At 41.8% G+C, this 16,442-nt stretch overlaps 1 protein-coding gene across 1 annotated transcript in view; it reads left to right on the top strand.

The window, feature by feature from the left end:
* LOC137373267 (rab GTPase-activating protein 1-like) overlaps positions 1 to 16,442 on the top strand; it is a 600,347-nt gene that overhangs the window by 186,379 nt on the left and 397,526 nt on the right. Inside the window, exon 11 of the mRNA XM_068038116.1 lies at positions 288 to 456. Coding sequence (XP_067894217.1) covers positions 288 to 456 — 169 coding nt within the window. The remainder of the gene's footprint in view (positions 1 to 287; positions 457 to 16,442) is intronic.

Raw genomic sequence — 16,442 nt, forward strand, 5'->3', positions numbered from 1 at the left:
TAGGAAATATGGCAGCCAAATTATGCACAGTAAGTTCCCACAAATTGTGATAATGACCAGATAAAACGTTGGTGATGTCGGGTGTATTGTAATCTAATGGAATCTGTTTAAGTGCCTCTGGTATGGGAATGGCAGCTTGGGAGCTGGTATTTTCAGCACCAAAACAATTTACTGTCCCAAATTACTATGATTATTCTATCATTTTAGTGGCACCAATCATTTTCCTGGCCTCAAAAGAGGTTAATTTTGTTCCAGTGGCTTATCAAGAGTTTTTTTCTCTTTTGCAGTCAGAAGGCAAAGACCACGCAGGCATCAGTGACACGATGTATGAAGTGGTGTCCCTGCAGAAGCAGTCTGAGAGAGATGGAACTGCTCCAGCTGCAACTAGCTTTATGCTGTACCATGGGAGGAAAGCGAGTGTGACTCTTTCCCCTCAGGATGATGAAGAAGAAGGAGGTATGTAACAAGGTTTAAAAAACGCTGTTCTTGAATAGAGCTGTGGCTAAAATACATTTATTAGAACAGCAACATTATACAAGGCATTGAACATATGATGCATGTTTGCCATGTATGTTGTCATGTGGCTGCTGAGAGAGACTATTGGAAGTAAAGATTTCTCCCTTTGACCCAGAATGAAACTAGTTTTACAAAAACTGTATTTTTCATTCTGGATATCATCATTGATTTAGAACAATGTTGTCCAATATGTTAGCCAATAGAGTCATAGACATAGCACAGAAGGAGGCTATTCGGCCCATTGAGTCCATGCCGGCTCTCTGGAGCAGTCCAGTCAGTCCCACTCCTTGCTCGATCCCAATAACCCTGCAAGTTTATTTCCTTCAAGTAGCCATCCAATTTCTTTTTGGAATCATTGATTGTTTCCGTTTCCACCACCTACGTGGGTATCAAGTTTCAGGTCACTCGCTGTGTAAAAAAAGTTCTTCCTCACATTCCCCTGCATTCTGTTGCCCAAAAACCTCAATCTGTGTCCCCTAGTGCTTGTACCATTAGTCAATGTGAATAGTTTTTCCTTGTCTCACTTATCTAAACCTGTCATAATCTTGTACACCGCTATCAAATCTCTCCTCAACTCTTTTGCTCCAAGGAGAACAACCCGAACTTCCCCAACTGTTATGGCCAGATGAGGAGGGGGTCTCAGACTCCCCTCTCTTGCCCTTTCTCTTAATTGACCACACCAGGGTTTATTCCTTTTTTAAACAGTGGTTGTGCTTACTGCCTTACTGAGTGTTTTACCTTTTACTTTTACTGTGATTGTGAAAGAACCAATCCGTCAAGTTTTCTTGAGTTTAAACAAGAAGAGGTAAGTTTATTATACTTAACACTTTAACCTGATTTAAAAATACGCTATACATTCATGCACACATTCACACGAGAATCACACACACACAAACAGATTACAGGAGGGAAAAGAGATTTGGTGGTTGGATTAATGTCCAGAATAAATGGAACTTAAATACAGTCTGTAAAGTGAATGATCCAGTAGTTCTCGGCTGAAGTTGTATTCTTGAAGTTCTTGGTTGGTCAAAGTGTATTTTGGCTGGCTTGCTTTGCTCGGGGTTTTCCTGAAGGAAGACTCTGTAGTTGGCTCTCTTCCCCTGGTTGCTGACTGTAGTGGTCTGTAGGCTTGGAGGATCCCCCAGTCGCAGACAGTTTTCAAACTTAATGCTTTCTGGGGAGAAAGTGAGAGAGAGAAAGGGAAGCACACAGCTTTCTACTGCTACACACTCTGTTACTGCTTGTCTCTTGTCTATGTAACAACTCTCAGTTTCTTCAGAGATGAACAATGATCACAGGGTTCTCTCAATCTCTTTGTTTTTAATGAAGTTTTCTGGAACCTTCTAATGAAATTCAAGGTTCCACATGCACCAAGATGCCAATTCACACTTGGAGGAGGTTGGCTGTTTCAAAATTAATGTGTAACGATTGCCTTGAGTGTCGTGCTAATTAAGCCATTTTAGGTAATTCCATCACTTAGAGCAAGCCATTGTCCTGGCTGGGATTCTTGTTAGACTTTTTTGTCTCCAGTTCAATCTCCTGATATTTCAGATGTAAATGGCAGTGGCCATCTTGGCTGCTAGTTTTTAAAAGTTACTGTAGGGTTTTTCCCATTAAAAGTCTAATGTAAGTTTCCAACCGATGAAATTAATATTTCCCATTTGGCATAGAGTTTTCCTGACACAACCTAAACTTTTAACTAAAATCCCTCATCCCTGGAACCATTCTGGTAAATTTCTGCACCCTCTCAAGGGCCCTCACATCCTTCCTAAAATGTGGTGACCAGAACTGGATGCAATACTCCAGTTGTGGCCTAACCAGAGCTTTATAAAGGTTCAGCATAACTTCCCTGCTTTTCTACTTAATATCGCTATTTATGAAGCCCAAGATCCGGTATCACTTGCTAACAACTCTCGCAATATACCCTCCCTCCTTCAAAGATCTATGCACATGCACTCCCAGGTCCCACTGTTTCTGCACACTCTTTAGAACTGTGCCATTAGGTATACATTGCATCTACCTATACCTTCTGCCAAAATGCATCACCTCATATTTGTCTGTATTAAATTCCATCTGCCACTTGACTGCCCATTCTGCAAGACTGTCTATGTCCTGTTGCAGGCGATTTGTATATTCCTCACTGTTTGTCATTCCTCCAAGTTTGGTATAGATCTCTAATAAGTAAAAACAGAAATGAGTAATAGACACCATTGTTGGTTGTGCGATCTCAATATTTGTATTCATATTGTATATGCATGTGAATTTTAAGCTTTTTGTGCCTTCGTTGATAAAATGGTGAGATGAAAAGCGGAGTGTGCAAGTGTTTTATTTTGGCCGTTGTGAGTACGTTATTTCCTTGGTTACTGACTTGTGTTCGATGTTTGTTAAGTAGGTATACACGTGTGATCTACATTTACCTGTATTATGTGTAAGGCGTTACCTACTGACATTAGTGTAAGTGGCTAAAATGGTGTCACCCTAGCCACACCTCTAACTAGTTAGTAATCTCCATTGGACCATGCTGATTTAAAGTTAATGGACATATGCCTTCACTTGCTGGTTAAGCTGTAAACATACACCAAAAATGTTCGTCAATCCATACCGATGTAATAAATAAAAGATGCATAAAAGTGCACCAAAACACATTTACACTTGTTTGTGATAGCACTGTGACAAAGAAAAAGTCCAAGGTGGCTGCTGCTTCCCAAGCATGGAAAAGATTTAGCAAACCTACAGATTGTGTAGTTTTTTTTTATTTAGGGTTGTATATTGATTTTGGTTCAGCATTAATGGACAAAGTAAGATGTCTCTGTACTGGCCATGATTGGTACAAGGTTAGTGTCTCTTTCCCAGATTTTTCTGCAGTCCTACTGATTTTAAGGAAATAGCTATGAGGTGCTACTTGTCAGCATAGGTGTTATAGTTACGCCGTCTGTTCAGTGATTCCAAACAAGTTAGAGATGAAGTATATATTTTCGCTATTCTTGATCTTTTGCATGTATAAACATGAACGTTCATAGAATCATCATAAAACCATACAGCACGAAAGGAGGGAATTCGGCCCGTCGCCGCTAAAAGATTTGAAGGCCTGGTACCCAAAAGAAAATGTGGCCTCAGCAATGAAGTTAAGATAATGTATTTTGACTGGTAGTCCAAAGCCCTTGGAGTGTAGCCCAGGAATTGTTTAGCTTCCTTGATAACCATATCATGTTGGTGAGCATTTTAGAATAAACAATTGCACCCAGATCTTTTTCTTTCTCCACCCCTGCTAAGCATTGCCCTTTCATTGTGTGCAGTGTTTTAAACTCTAGTTCATACCTAACTGATGAGGGGCGGCACACAGTGGCGCAGTGGTTAGCACCGCAGCCTCACAGCTCCAGTGCCCCGGGTTCAATTCTGGGTACTGCCTGTGTGGAGTTTGCAAGTTCTCCCTGTGTCTGCGTGGGTTTCCTCCGGGTGCTCCGGTTTCCTCCCACATGCCAAAGACTTGCAGGTTGATAGGTTAATTGGCCATTATAAATTGCCCCTAGTGTAGGTAGTTGGTAGGGAAATATAGGGACAGGTGGGGATGTGGTAGGAATATGGGATTAGTGTAGGATTAGTATAAATGGGTGGTTGATGGTCGGCACAGACTCGGTGGGCCGAAGGGCCTGTTTCAGTGCTGTATCTCTAAAACTAAAAAAACTAAAAACTGATCCTTGAGATTGTGTCTGCCAAACACGCTGGTTGCCTTCGCTAACTGATGGGCAGCACGTGGCACTTTTATTTGATTTCTCTCTTGATTTTATCTTTTGGACTTGATTTCTGTTTATTTTTGTTCAAAACCATTTGAATTAGCCAACCCATCCCTGACTTAATAGTGCTCAGTGGTGTCTCTGGGATTGGGCAGAAATAACTGGTTCATCTCAAAACAGTGTAAGATAGGCAAGTACTAAATTCTCCACAATATATAAGGAATGTTGGGGGCGAATTTGGGCTTGGCTAGTCGCACAAAATGGTGCAGAAATTGTGACCTGAGTGACTTATTCCATTATGTGCACCATACCATGACTTGGTGGGACTTTTACACTGCTTCACAGAGACCCTCATCAATACAGTTGAACAGGTAATTATCATGCAGTTAAAATTCAATGACTAGATTGAATTTGTGGAATTAATATCACTGTAATCGCCACAGTCACTTAGACCATTACAGTGTGGTACTGGAAGGCTCAGAATCAGTAAAGTATTCAATTGCTCAGCATGTTACCTGAGGGTAGGACTTCTTCTGGAGAAACTTCCTTGAAATCTTGAACCACAGTGAGGTAATAAGTGTTTTGACAGACAGATATGTTCTAATTTTCTCCAACTGTTATCTTTATATTAATTATTGGCCTCGTACACCAAGCCTGAATTGCAACCAGCACAGAAATATGGAGAGGGATCACATGCAAGTTAGGAGTCAGCGCTATGCATTCTGGTCCCTTAATGCCAATGTTCTACTCTTTCAGTACCAACTGATCGATTGAACTAAACTCCATGGGAACATTCTGCCAATACATCATCCCCACATTATATGATTGGAGCCCTTGCTCCTAAGTATGTCCCTGATATTCCGTCCTGCTACCTTGGATGTGTATGAGATATTGGCTGTGCAGCTTCTGATCTACCACTCTGCTCACTGTGACATTATATTTCTTATAATATATTATATATACTTATATTTCCAGCAAATTGTGATGTGAATTCACCATTAGAGGATCAGAGAGTAATGTCAGTCTAGCGGCAGACTATTGGCAGATGGAATTAAAACAGAGTAATGTGAGGTGATGCATTTTGTCAGATGCATAGAGAGAGGCAAATAGTCTAAATGGCACAGTTCTAAAGAATGTACAGGGACAGTGGGACTTGGGGGTTCATGTGCATAGATCTTTGAAGGAGGCAGGCCATACTGAGAGAGTAGTTAACAAAGGATGGGATCTTGGGCTTCATAAATAGAGGTATAGAGTAGAAAAGCAGGGAAGTTATATTGAATCTTTATAAAGCTCTGGTTAGACCACAACTGGAGTATTGCATCCAATTTTGGCCACCACACTTTAGGAAGGATGTGAGGGTCCTTGAGAGGGTGCAGAGGAGCTTTACCAGAATGGTTCCAGGAATGAGGATTTTAGCTACAAGCTTGGGTTGGAGAAGCTGGGGTTGTTCTCCTTGGAGCAAAGGTGATTGAGGGGAGGTCTGATAGAGGTGTACAAGATTATGACAGGTTTGGAAAAGGTAGACAAAGAAAAACTTCCCATTAACTGATGGTACAAGGACTAGGGGACATGGATTGAAGCTTTTGGGACAAGAGATGCAGGGGGGAATGTGAGGAAGATCTTTTTTGTACGTTGAGTGGTAATGACCTGGAACTTGCCTATGTGGGTGGTGGAAGTAGAGATGATGAATGATTTCAAAAGGAATTTGGATGGGCACTTGAGGGAAATAAACTTACAGGGCTAAGGGGATAGAGCAGGGAATGGGACTGATTGGATTGCTCTACAGAGGCATGGACTCGATGGGATGAGTGGCCTCCTTCTGTGCCATTATGACTCTGATTTCAGTTGCTCGTCACCAATGTTGCCATTGCAGCAAATTCTGTGCCTATATTACTTGCCACCCAAGCCATACCAATCAACAAGAATGCAGTACAAAACTGAGTAAAATACAACTTGTTCCTAATTGTCAAAATCATCAAAAATGAAGTTAGACACCGTTACCTTGCAATACTTTACATTTGACAGTATCAATGATAATCATCATGTGGTTAAGCTTTGAGGATTACATGTAGTAATTTCTTGTGTATTACTAACCACTTAAAAGCTTGTAGGCAGGTACAAGAAGTAATCAAAACGGCAAATGGAATGTTGGTGTTTATCTCAGGAGTCGTAGAAATACAAAAGGGGAGGAATTTATGCTTCAGTTATACAGAGCCTTGGTCAGACTGCATCTGGCATACAATTGTTCAGTTTTGGGCATCTCCCCTCAGGAAGACTATATTGAACTGATATTGGAACAGGTGCAATGCAGATTCACCAGGGTTTAAGGAGTTCAATTATAAGGAAAAATGACATAAACGTAGCTTAAGATGGAGGGGTTATATAATTGAGGTGTTTCAAATGATAAGGGATTCGATAGGGTAGATACAGAGAAACTATTTCTTTTGATACAGGAATCCAGAACAACCCAATAGGCTTTGGGTGGTGGGGTGTCAATCAAAGTTTTGAAGACTGAGATGGATAGATTTTTGTTAGGTAAGGGTACCAATGGATATGGCGCAAAGACAGGTAAATGGAGTTGAGGTACAGATCAGCCAACTTGATGGGCTGAATTACCTAATCCTATTTCTATAGGCACAGAGTCACATTCAGTATCCAAGACCAGGTTAACTTCACAGTTTGTATTTGCCATATTATGGCTGAGCTTCCAGTATTTGGGTTAACGTCTGTGAATTGAGTACATGCAGTAGCTTGGTTACTGTAATGTTCTGCCTTCCTGCAGGATACTTGGGGATGTCTGTGATGTTTCACTATCATCACCCCTCTGTCATTGTTTTCTGCACCTGGCTTGAATAACTTCCTGTATATAGGTTATTTCTGTGTATGGTTACATTCACTTTCCTCTCCAGATCAGGAGCTTAAACTATTACCCAAGAGATACCATACAGTTTATAAGCTATACTTCCTTTCAAATTTTCCAAACTTTCCAATTTCCAATCTTCATAGTTTCTTGGTTTTAGGGAGTCATTTAGAAAATAAAACCTTCCACCTCTAAAGGATCCATGGCACAATTTGAAGAAGAACATGGGAGTTCTCCTGGTGTCCTGGTCAATATTTATTCTTCAACCAGTATTTCTGAAGCAGATTATCTGGCCATTAACGCATTGTTACTGTGGGACCTTGCTGTGCACAAATTGGCTGCTGCATTTCCCTCCATTACAGCAGTGACTACTTTTCTAAAGTGCATCATTGACTGCAAAACTCCATTGGAATGTCTTGAGGTTGTAAAAGGCGCTCTAGAAATGTAAGATCTTCCTTTCCTGTTTTTCTTCCTCCCTAAAAACCCTTTCAAAAACTTTGATTTGAGTGGGCACTTTAAATATTTGAAAATATCACCAAGGAAAAACCATATGAAATGACACAACCATTATTGACCAATCAAGATCAATTTTGTCACATGGATCATTCTTTAAAATGTCTTTCAGCTGGACAAGCGTATGTGCGAAAGTATTATTGCTTGATTTTAATCAGATTGACAAGTTTGACACTTCGATCTGCTATTCTGCACTTAAATCACTATGAGAAAAACAACTTTTCTGATCTTGGGCTTCGGGGGTGGAGCGGGGGTGGGGGGGGGTGGTTCTTCCTAGCCTGTTGTTTTTAACACATTAATGAGTTTATTAAACGGTTATTCTGGTATCAGACAGTAATTGGAATCGTCTGGTGATACAATTATGATGAGTCCTTTGTGCGATGAGGATATCCCAGCGTGCAAGGATTTTATTGTGCATGCTGTTGCTTCCTGTTCAATTATGCATTTCCTTTGGTTTATCTGCATTAAAAACCATCTGCTATTCCTTCACCCATCTGCTAAATTAGCCCACATGTTTTTGAATGCTGATTTAGCTTCCTTACCTGGCCAGATTACTTGGTATCAGCAGCTCATTATAAAAGCAGACCCCTGTGGAATTCTCCTGGTTCCTGTTCCCTGAACAGAGCTATTTTTATCTAGTATAGTAAATCAGCATCTGAATATCATTGCTAAAAGAACCAAAGTTGCCAGTGTGTTGCAAATAGCGCTTTAAAATGAGGTTGTTGATTGACTAGAACCATTCTGAGTGTGTTTTCTCAGAAGAAGACTAGATTAGCAATTTACTTTTACAAAGAAACATACTTCCTTCTCAAGCACCTTCAGCTTCTGGTAGGATAATAGGGTTTTTCTACATCAGTCATGTGAGGGGGCTGGGGAAATCGTAGCTCGTAAGTCTGCTCAATATCCCCTCATTGAGGTATTTGCATTAAATTGTGGAATAAGACCTGAAGTGAACAAAACCCAAGCTTGTGGGTGGCAGTCATATCTGTGCGATAAGGGTGGAGCTCCATTGTCTAAAGACAATTTTAAGGTTAAGGACTGACGGATATAAAGTACTAAATGGGTTAGATAAGTGAAAGCCAGAATATTATTTGAAGGCAAGTCAAGCCAACAGGATAAGAGGGAATAAATTAGTGAAAAGTAAATTGAAAAATTTCTTCACTCAAAGAGCAGTAAAGGCTTGGAATGATCTACCAGATAAGGAGTGGAATAAGACGCACTAGAAAAAGTTCCATATATAGTTGGTTGATAGGCTGGGTGATTTGGCGTAACAGAGGAGTGAACTTCATAAATCAAAGGCATTTTTTTATTCTTGACATTTTCAATGTTGTTCTGAAATCCAAGGTTTTGCATGCCCCTCCACAGTTTCTGGTTTCTTGAAGGGGTCTAAAGCATGTGGAAAATTAAGCAATGCAATGGACTTCCTTAGCCTAACCACATTCTTCAATTTCTTATAAGTTACAACCTGCTGCCATACTCTTTGTGAGAATGAAATCCAGTCTGTTCTGCCATTCCTTGCTCGTTTTTGGTCCTGTGCTCACAGAAGTCCCGAACCTTAACCTCCAGAGCACAACTGTCTAGCAAAACGATTTGCAAGCAATAGCAATTTTTCTCACTAATACACATTCTCCTTGAATATACTTTGGAAATGCAGTGCATAATCATTTACATGGAAATTCAAACAGCAAATACACGTCGACTCTGATCTGCATTAGGCTGGAGTAAATGGAATGTAATCAGTATGCTTTAACTGCTGGTGCATATCTACAACTTCACCTGCAATTTGTCAAATAAAAATGCGTTCAAAACTAGCTCTTCCCATTCTCCATAGCCTTACCCCCTGTCCCTGCTGGTTTGCAGTGCTGTCTTCACATTTGTGGGGCGGCACAGTGGCGCAGTGGTTAGCACTGCAGCCTCACAGCTCCAGGGACCCGGGTTCGATTCTGGGTACTGCCTGTGCGGAGTTTGCAAGTTCTTCCTGTGTCTGCGTGGGTTTTCTCCGGGTGCTCCGGTTTCCTCCCACAAGCCAAAAGACTTGCAGTTTGGTAGGTAAATTGGCCATTATAAATTGTCACTAGTATAGGTAGGTGGTAGGAAAATATAGGGACAGGTGGGGATGTTTGGTAGGAATATGGGATTAGTGTAGGATTAGTATAAATGGGTGGTTGATGGTCGGCACTGACTCGGTGGGCCGAAGGGCCTGGTTCAGTGCTGTATCTCTAATCTAAAAAAAAAAAAATTTGTGCTGATGGGCAGTTGAATTCCCTTCCTCCAAACCAAGAGCATTGGGACTTCCTGTGACATTGGGCTTGGTGATCAAGCAGCACTTTCCCAATGACTATTGTAATCCAGTTTGCTGAAACTTCAACTCCAATTTCATATTTTTCTTTAAATATCAACTTTCATTTAAGGACCCCACTGCAGTTATATAGAAACATAGAAAATAGGAGCAGGAGTAGGCCATTCGGCCCTTCGAGCCTGCTCCACCATTTGTTATGATCATGGCTGATCATCCAACTCAGTAACCTGTTCCCGCTTTTGCCCCATATCCTTTGACCCCCTTAAACCCAAGTTGAGGAGGACATTTCAATGTTCTCCTGCCCGGCCTCCCACCTTGCACCCACTGTAAAATTGAGCTCATCCAAACTCTGTTTCCTGTATCTTAACTTGCACCAAGTCCCAATTACCCATTAGCTCTGTGCTCGCTGATGTACATTAGCTCCTGGCCCAGCAATACCTGGATTTAAAAATTCTCACTGTGTTCAAATCCCTCCAGGGCCTTGCCCCTCTCTGTTTCCTCCTCCAGCCCTACAACCCTCCAAGATATCTGCGTTCCTCCAATTCTGACCTCTTATACATCCTGATTTTAATTGCTCCACCGCCTTCAGCTGCTTGAGCCCTAAGCTCTGAAATTCCCTCCCTAAACCTCTCCGTCACTCTGTTCCTCTCTCATCCTTTAAGATGCTCCTTAAAACTTACCTTTTTAATCAAGCTGTCCTAATATCTTGTGTGGCCTGGCGTCAAAATTTATTGATGTTCCTGTCAAACACCTTGGGATGTTTTCGTATGTTAAAGCTACAATATAAAGGTAAAGCTGTTATTTAAATTGTTATTGCGTTTCTCATTCAAAGAAAGAAAAATAACATCTGAGGTGGAAATTCTCGTTATCTTTAAATCTGGCCAGCCTTGTTAATTTCCTGCTACATCCCAGAATGTTCTTAAAAATGCAACAGGATTCCCTGTATTTGATCTATGTCTTTTGTTTTTTAAAGTAGCTTTCCCCCGAATTCTTTTCCCCCTCCCCTTCTGAAAACCCTGATCCTTTCTGGCTACAGTCCTGTAGGTGCCAGCAGCACCTTTTGGTTCCTTACCCAAATGGACGTTCCTCACGTGTGAACCTAACCATTGAATGTTGGGTGACCTCACTGTAGATAGTCAAATTACAGCCTGATCCTGAGACGCGCTGTCCAGTATGTGGTCAGGAGATGGTGATTGGGATAAGGACTTGAGCAGAATTGTTATTCTCAGTTTATAACATCTGGGTGATTCATCCACCTGCTGCGCACACTGGGGTGGAGCCATTTGCATTTATGGGCAGGAAACTAAGGCTGTTATATAAATGCGATTGAGTGATTCAATGAGTTACTTGAAGATTTTGTTACTGAGAATGCTACACGTTAAAAAATAAACATAACTCCGTTCTTCAAGTTTTTGTGCCTGTTTAACTGGGGAGGGCAGAAACCGCCTAGCTGCCCAGTCTCCAGTCAGCTATACGACAAACAATCAATCATTTTATAAGGAAGAGAGAAGCTGGTTTGCTTGAGTCATGCTGCAGTCTGGCCAGACTGGTAGTCAGGTAGGTGAGCTATTCCAGAAAAGGGTGTTGTCTCTGATGTGTGAAAAATAGCTCCTTGATGTTTAGAGATTGAAGAATTGATGAAATCTGAGACAGTCTCTGTGATCCCCAGTGGAAGTGACAGCAGGGTACCCAGGGTGACCCACCTGTTGCAGTCTCTTTTACTTAATACGATTGAAGTGAGGATAGGCATAGCACAGCAGTAGAAATGGCTTGTGACGTGTAGCCATTGCTGCACTTTTGCTGTAAGTGTTCGACACTATCTAAAATGGGGTTGGGTAGCCTGTTAGAGTTAGGGTTAACACTGTATGAATTTAGCAATTCTGCCAATTACATGAGAACCTGATAAAAGTGAAGCCCAGTTCCAATGCTTTTTCTCTCAGGCCCATGCTATTTACTCATTGGCATTGCTGGAAATGCAGTCCACAGCTCTTCAATGCCCAACAACTTTCAACTTCATCTCAACAAGCATTTGCATATGCAAGGAAACTAAAGTGCAAGTACTTTACTTTTTTGCCATGCAGTCAACAGGAATTCCACAGTGCTCGCTGGCAGTGAGCGAAATAGCCGGTATCATTAACCGCGGCTATCGAATACTCATTGGGGTCTGACGTTCCTTAACCATATTTTCAGCTCAGTCGTGAAACTACAGGAACAAATGTAAATATTTTGAAGCTCACGTCAACACTGAAGTAAAGAACATACTTTTTCTTTTACAGTGGAAGCTTGTGATGGAAAACATGGCCCCTGTAATTGACACAATATGCAATTGGGATCTGAACATGCTTACACACACCAATTTTCCTATGCATTTGGGACTGTTCCCTGGAGTTCTTGACATCGTAGAATGGAGTTTTCAAAGTCTTTATGCAATGGCAATGGACAGGTGGCAACCCCAGTGATGAGGAGCATCCCATCTGTTGAGTCTGCAAGCACACATATTCCTATGACATGCAGCGCAGGCGATCCATCCCTTCCCGAAAGGTGAATTCTCATCCACATGAATTCCTTTTGGATTGTGACAGTGCGACAGTTGATGCTGGCATGAGTGGACAGTTTTCTGTGAGGGTGGCCTCTGCTATGTCATGCAATGCTGGACATCTTCGGTTTGCTTGTTTCCTTTGTGCCTAACAGGAAGGAATGTACATCACTGACTGGAGTTAGCACAATGCAGACTTGCTGAAGAGGATTGTTCTGAAGATGGACATAGTGTACTGCAATAAATTAGCAATGTACTGACGTCAGCCAATAGCAGCATCTGTTGCATTACTGTCCTATGTCCTTGCATTGCAGAACTGTTTGACATATTTCCAGTGTTCAACTTTTTATCCAGGTGCCTGTTTTAGAAGCACAAAAGTGGGAAAAGCAGGATCACAGAAGCATCATTGTTTTATGTTAAAAAATAAATCTTTCTTTAGCAAATTAGTGAGTGGCTCATTTGTAATATAACGGTTCCAGTGGTTCACTAGACCATTTTTGCTCAGGTCAATGTAATTCTTGTACTTTAGACAAAACCAACTGCAAAAACCTACATAATTCTAACTCTCATTATCAGCTTGTGGTCCAGTGTTGAGAGAAGCCATTTTTAAAACCCTGAAATGATAATTTTCACTCCAATAAACACACCCAAAAAAGGGCCCAAATTTTGCCAAAAGTAGACATAGAAATGGACCAAATAGAAACAGAAAACCCTAACTAAAATTTTCATTAAGTATATTTTTTATTTTATTTTTTTTAATTTTATTTATTTTTTATTTTATTTAGAGATACAGCACTGAAACAGGCCCTTCGGCCCACCGAGTCTGTGCCGACCAACAACCACCCATTTATCCTAACCCTACAGTAATCCCATATTCCCTACCACCTACATACACTAGGGGCAATTTACAATGGCCAATTTACCTATCACCTGCAAGTCTTTGGCTGTGGGAGGAAACCGGAGCACCCGGCAAAAACCCATGCGGTCACAGGGAGAACTTGCAAACTCCGCACAGGCAGTACCCCGAACCCGGGTCCCTGGAGCTGTGAGGCTGCGGTGCTAACCACTCCGCCACTGTATCAGGAGTTATGAAACAAAGAACGAAATTGACGACAGAGAAAGGCCAGCTGGCCCATCAAGCCTGCCACCACATTTTTGATGGCTGGATCATCATGACTAAGCACTTCCTCCTTCTCTCCCACATTCCCCCTCCTTCACCCCCAACCTCCCCATCTCCACACCGGGAAATAGAGTAGCTGAAGGGAGGTGTAAAGGGTTGAACCCATCAGGTAAGTGCCTTTACAGCATTCCTTGTGGACCGGCATCGCAAGTTAACTTGTAAACAGCATCACAATCTGTCCAATCCCTCCCTCCTGCATGATTTGTTTATTCAACCTACCCACACCCACTCTCCTATGTGATCTGTCTCTCCATCCAACTACCCCCACCCCCCGCAGCAATTGTCTGACATCCCACTCTGCCTACTCCACTACTGATGACCAGCTTCCCTTCCCCGCCACCACCGCCCCCTTTCACTTCTGATGACTGATTGCTGGCTGTGGCTTGTTAGAGACCTACTGATCCGACAGCCTTCAATCTGGCTGGCAGGAAACAGAGAATTACAATAAAAAATGGTGTTTCCCAGCAACTAAATATCACCCCCGCTACCTTCCCACCTCATTATTATCTAGGTTGTCGTCTATTGAAGCTTTGACATTTAGCTCCAAGTGATGATAATTGCTGCATGGACCCTGGCTAGCATGAAGGTGAGAGCAATAAAATTAAAAATTATGAAAAGAAACAGAGAAGCGGCCAAAAAGACAATTAAACGACAAAGGAAAGGTGAGACTGGAGATGACAACCGTAGACAAATATACAATAAGATACTTTCCTTCCACTAATCAGGCAAGTTTGACCCAATATCGGCATGAGGTTTGATAATACAGTCATTAGAAAATTAAGATTAGGTAGCTTTGACTATTTGAATAAATTTGGACCTAGCTAACACTGAAGGTTCTTGAGTTAGTTTAAAAGCTAATCAGAAGAGTAGGGATGTTAACAGTTTGTTTTGTTGATTTCCACTGATACATTGCTGCATTGTTTTGGAAGGCGAATTGGTTAACAACTGATTTCCTCCCGTACTTGAGATTTAAAAAAATGGTAATTTCCATTGACATCTTACCAAAAATCAGTCTCGGAAATTTATTCATGTTGCCCGATTATTGCCTGTGAAAGTAACCAAGGCTAGGCAATATTCATATAATAAAAGCAAAATACGGTAGATGTGGAAATCTGAAATAAGAACAAAATGCTGGAAATACTCAGCCAGTTTGACAGCATCTGTGGAGATAGAAACAGCGTTAACATTTCAGTCTGTGACCTTTCATCAGAACAGGTTCATCAAGCATGCCCTACCCTTTACAAGTCCATGGCAACATTCAGTTTCGCCTGGATCTTTAGGAGTAGACCATTTACCCGCGCGAGCCTGTTCAATAAGATGTGATCGAGCTCCATATCCCTTAATAACTTAGGTTAACAAAAATCTTTCAACCTCACATTTAAAATGAACCATTAAGCTAGAATCAATTGCCATTCTTAGAAGAGAGTTCCAAACTTTTGTCATCCTGTATCTGTGTTTCCTAACTTCACTAATTTTTAGACCATCTCCCAACCAGTAGAAATAGTTTCTTCCTATCTGCACTATTGGCTCCCCTTAATAGCGTGAAACCTTTGATCAAATCACCCCGAAACTTCTAAATTCCAGAGAATGCAACCCTAATTTGAATAAGCTCTTCGTAATTTAACCCTTGGAGTCCAGGCGTCATTCTAGTAAATCTACGTTGTACAGTCTTCAAGGCCAACATACCTTTCCTAAACTGAAAACAAAAATTGCTGGAAATACTCAGCAGGTCTGGCAGAATCTATGGGGAGAGAAGCAGAGTTAACGTTTCAGGTCAGTGACCTTTCATCAGAACTGGCAAAAGTTAGAAATGTAATAGGTTTAAGTAAATAAAGCAGGGGTGGAGCAAAAGATAACAAAAGGGAAGGTGTGTGATAGGACAGAGGGTCACAGAGAATGCTGACCAGAACATCATGGAGCAAAGGCAAAGGGTGTGATAATGGTGTGGTGAATGACAAAGTGTTAGTACAGAGAGGGTGTTAAGTGACAGAATAATGAACAGCCCTGGCCAAAAGCACAAACATGGAAAAAAACAGTGGGCAGGCATGTGGTAAAAAATGAAAGATGAAATAAACTAAACTAAAATAAAAAGAAACAAGAAAAAATAAAAAAGAGGGGGGCCAGGCATGCTCTTAAATTATTGAGCTGAATGTTCAGCCCGGAAGGCTGCAGCATGCCTAATCGGTAAATGAGATGCTGTTCCTCGAGCTTGCGTTGATGTTCACTGGAACACTGCAGCAAGCCCAGGACAGAGATGTGAGCATGAGAGCAGGGGGGTGTGTTGAAATGGCAAACGACAGGAAGCTCGGGGTCATGTTTTCGGACTGAGTGGAGGTGTTCTGCAAAGCAATCACCCAATCTACGTTTTGTCTGCCCAATGTAGAGACCGCATTGTGAGCAGCGAATACAATATACTAAATTGAAAAGTACAAGTAAATCACTGCTTCATTTGAAAGGAGTGTTTGGGGCCTTGGATAGTGAGGAGAGAGGAGGTAAATGGGCAGGTATACACCTCCTGCAATTGCATGGGAAGGTGCCATGGGAAGGGGACGAGGTGTTGGGGGTAATGGAGGAGTAGACCAGGGTGTCACGGAGGGAACGTTCCCTCTGGAATGCTGACGGGCGGGGAGGGGAATATGCTTTTGGTAGTGGCATCACGCTGGACATGGTGGAAATGGCGGAGGATGATCCTTTGGATGTGGAGGCTATTGGGTGGAAAGTGAGGACATGAGAACTAGGAGCAGGAGTAGGCAATTCAGCCCCTTGGGCCTGCCCTGCCATTCAGTACGATCATGGCTGATCTC

This window comes from Heterodontus francisci, chromosome 8 (genome assembly GCF_036365525.1).
Source record: "Heterodontus francisci isolate sHetFra1 chromosome 8, sHetFra1.hap1, whole genome shotgun sequence".
Lineage (NCBI taxonomy): Eukaryota > Metazoa > Chordata > Chondrichthyes > Heterodontiformes > Heterodontidae > Heterodontus > Heterodontus francisci.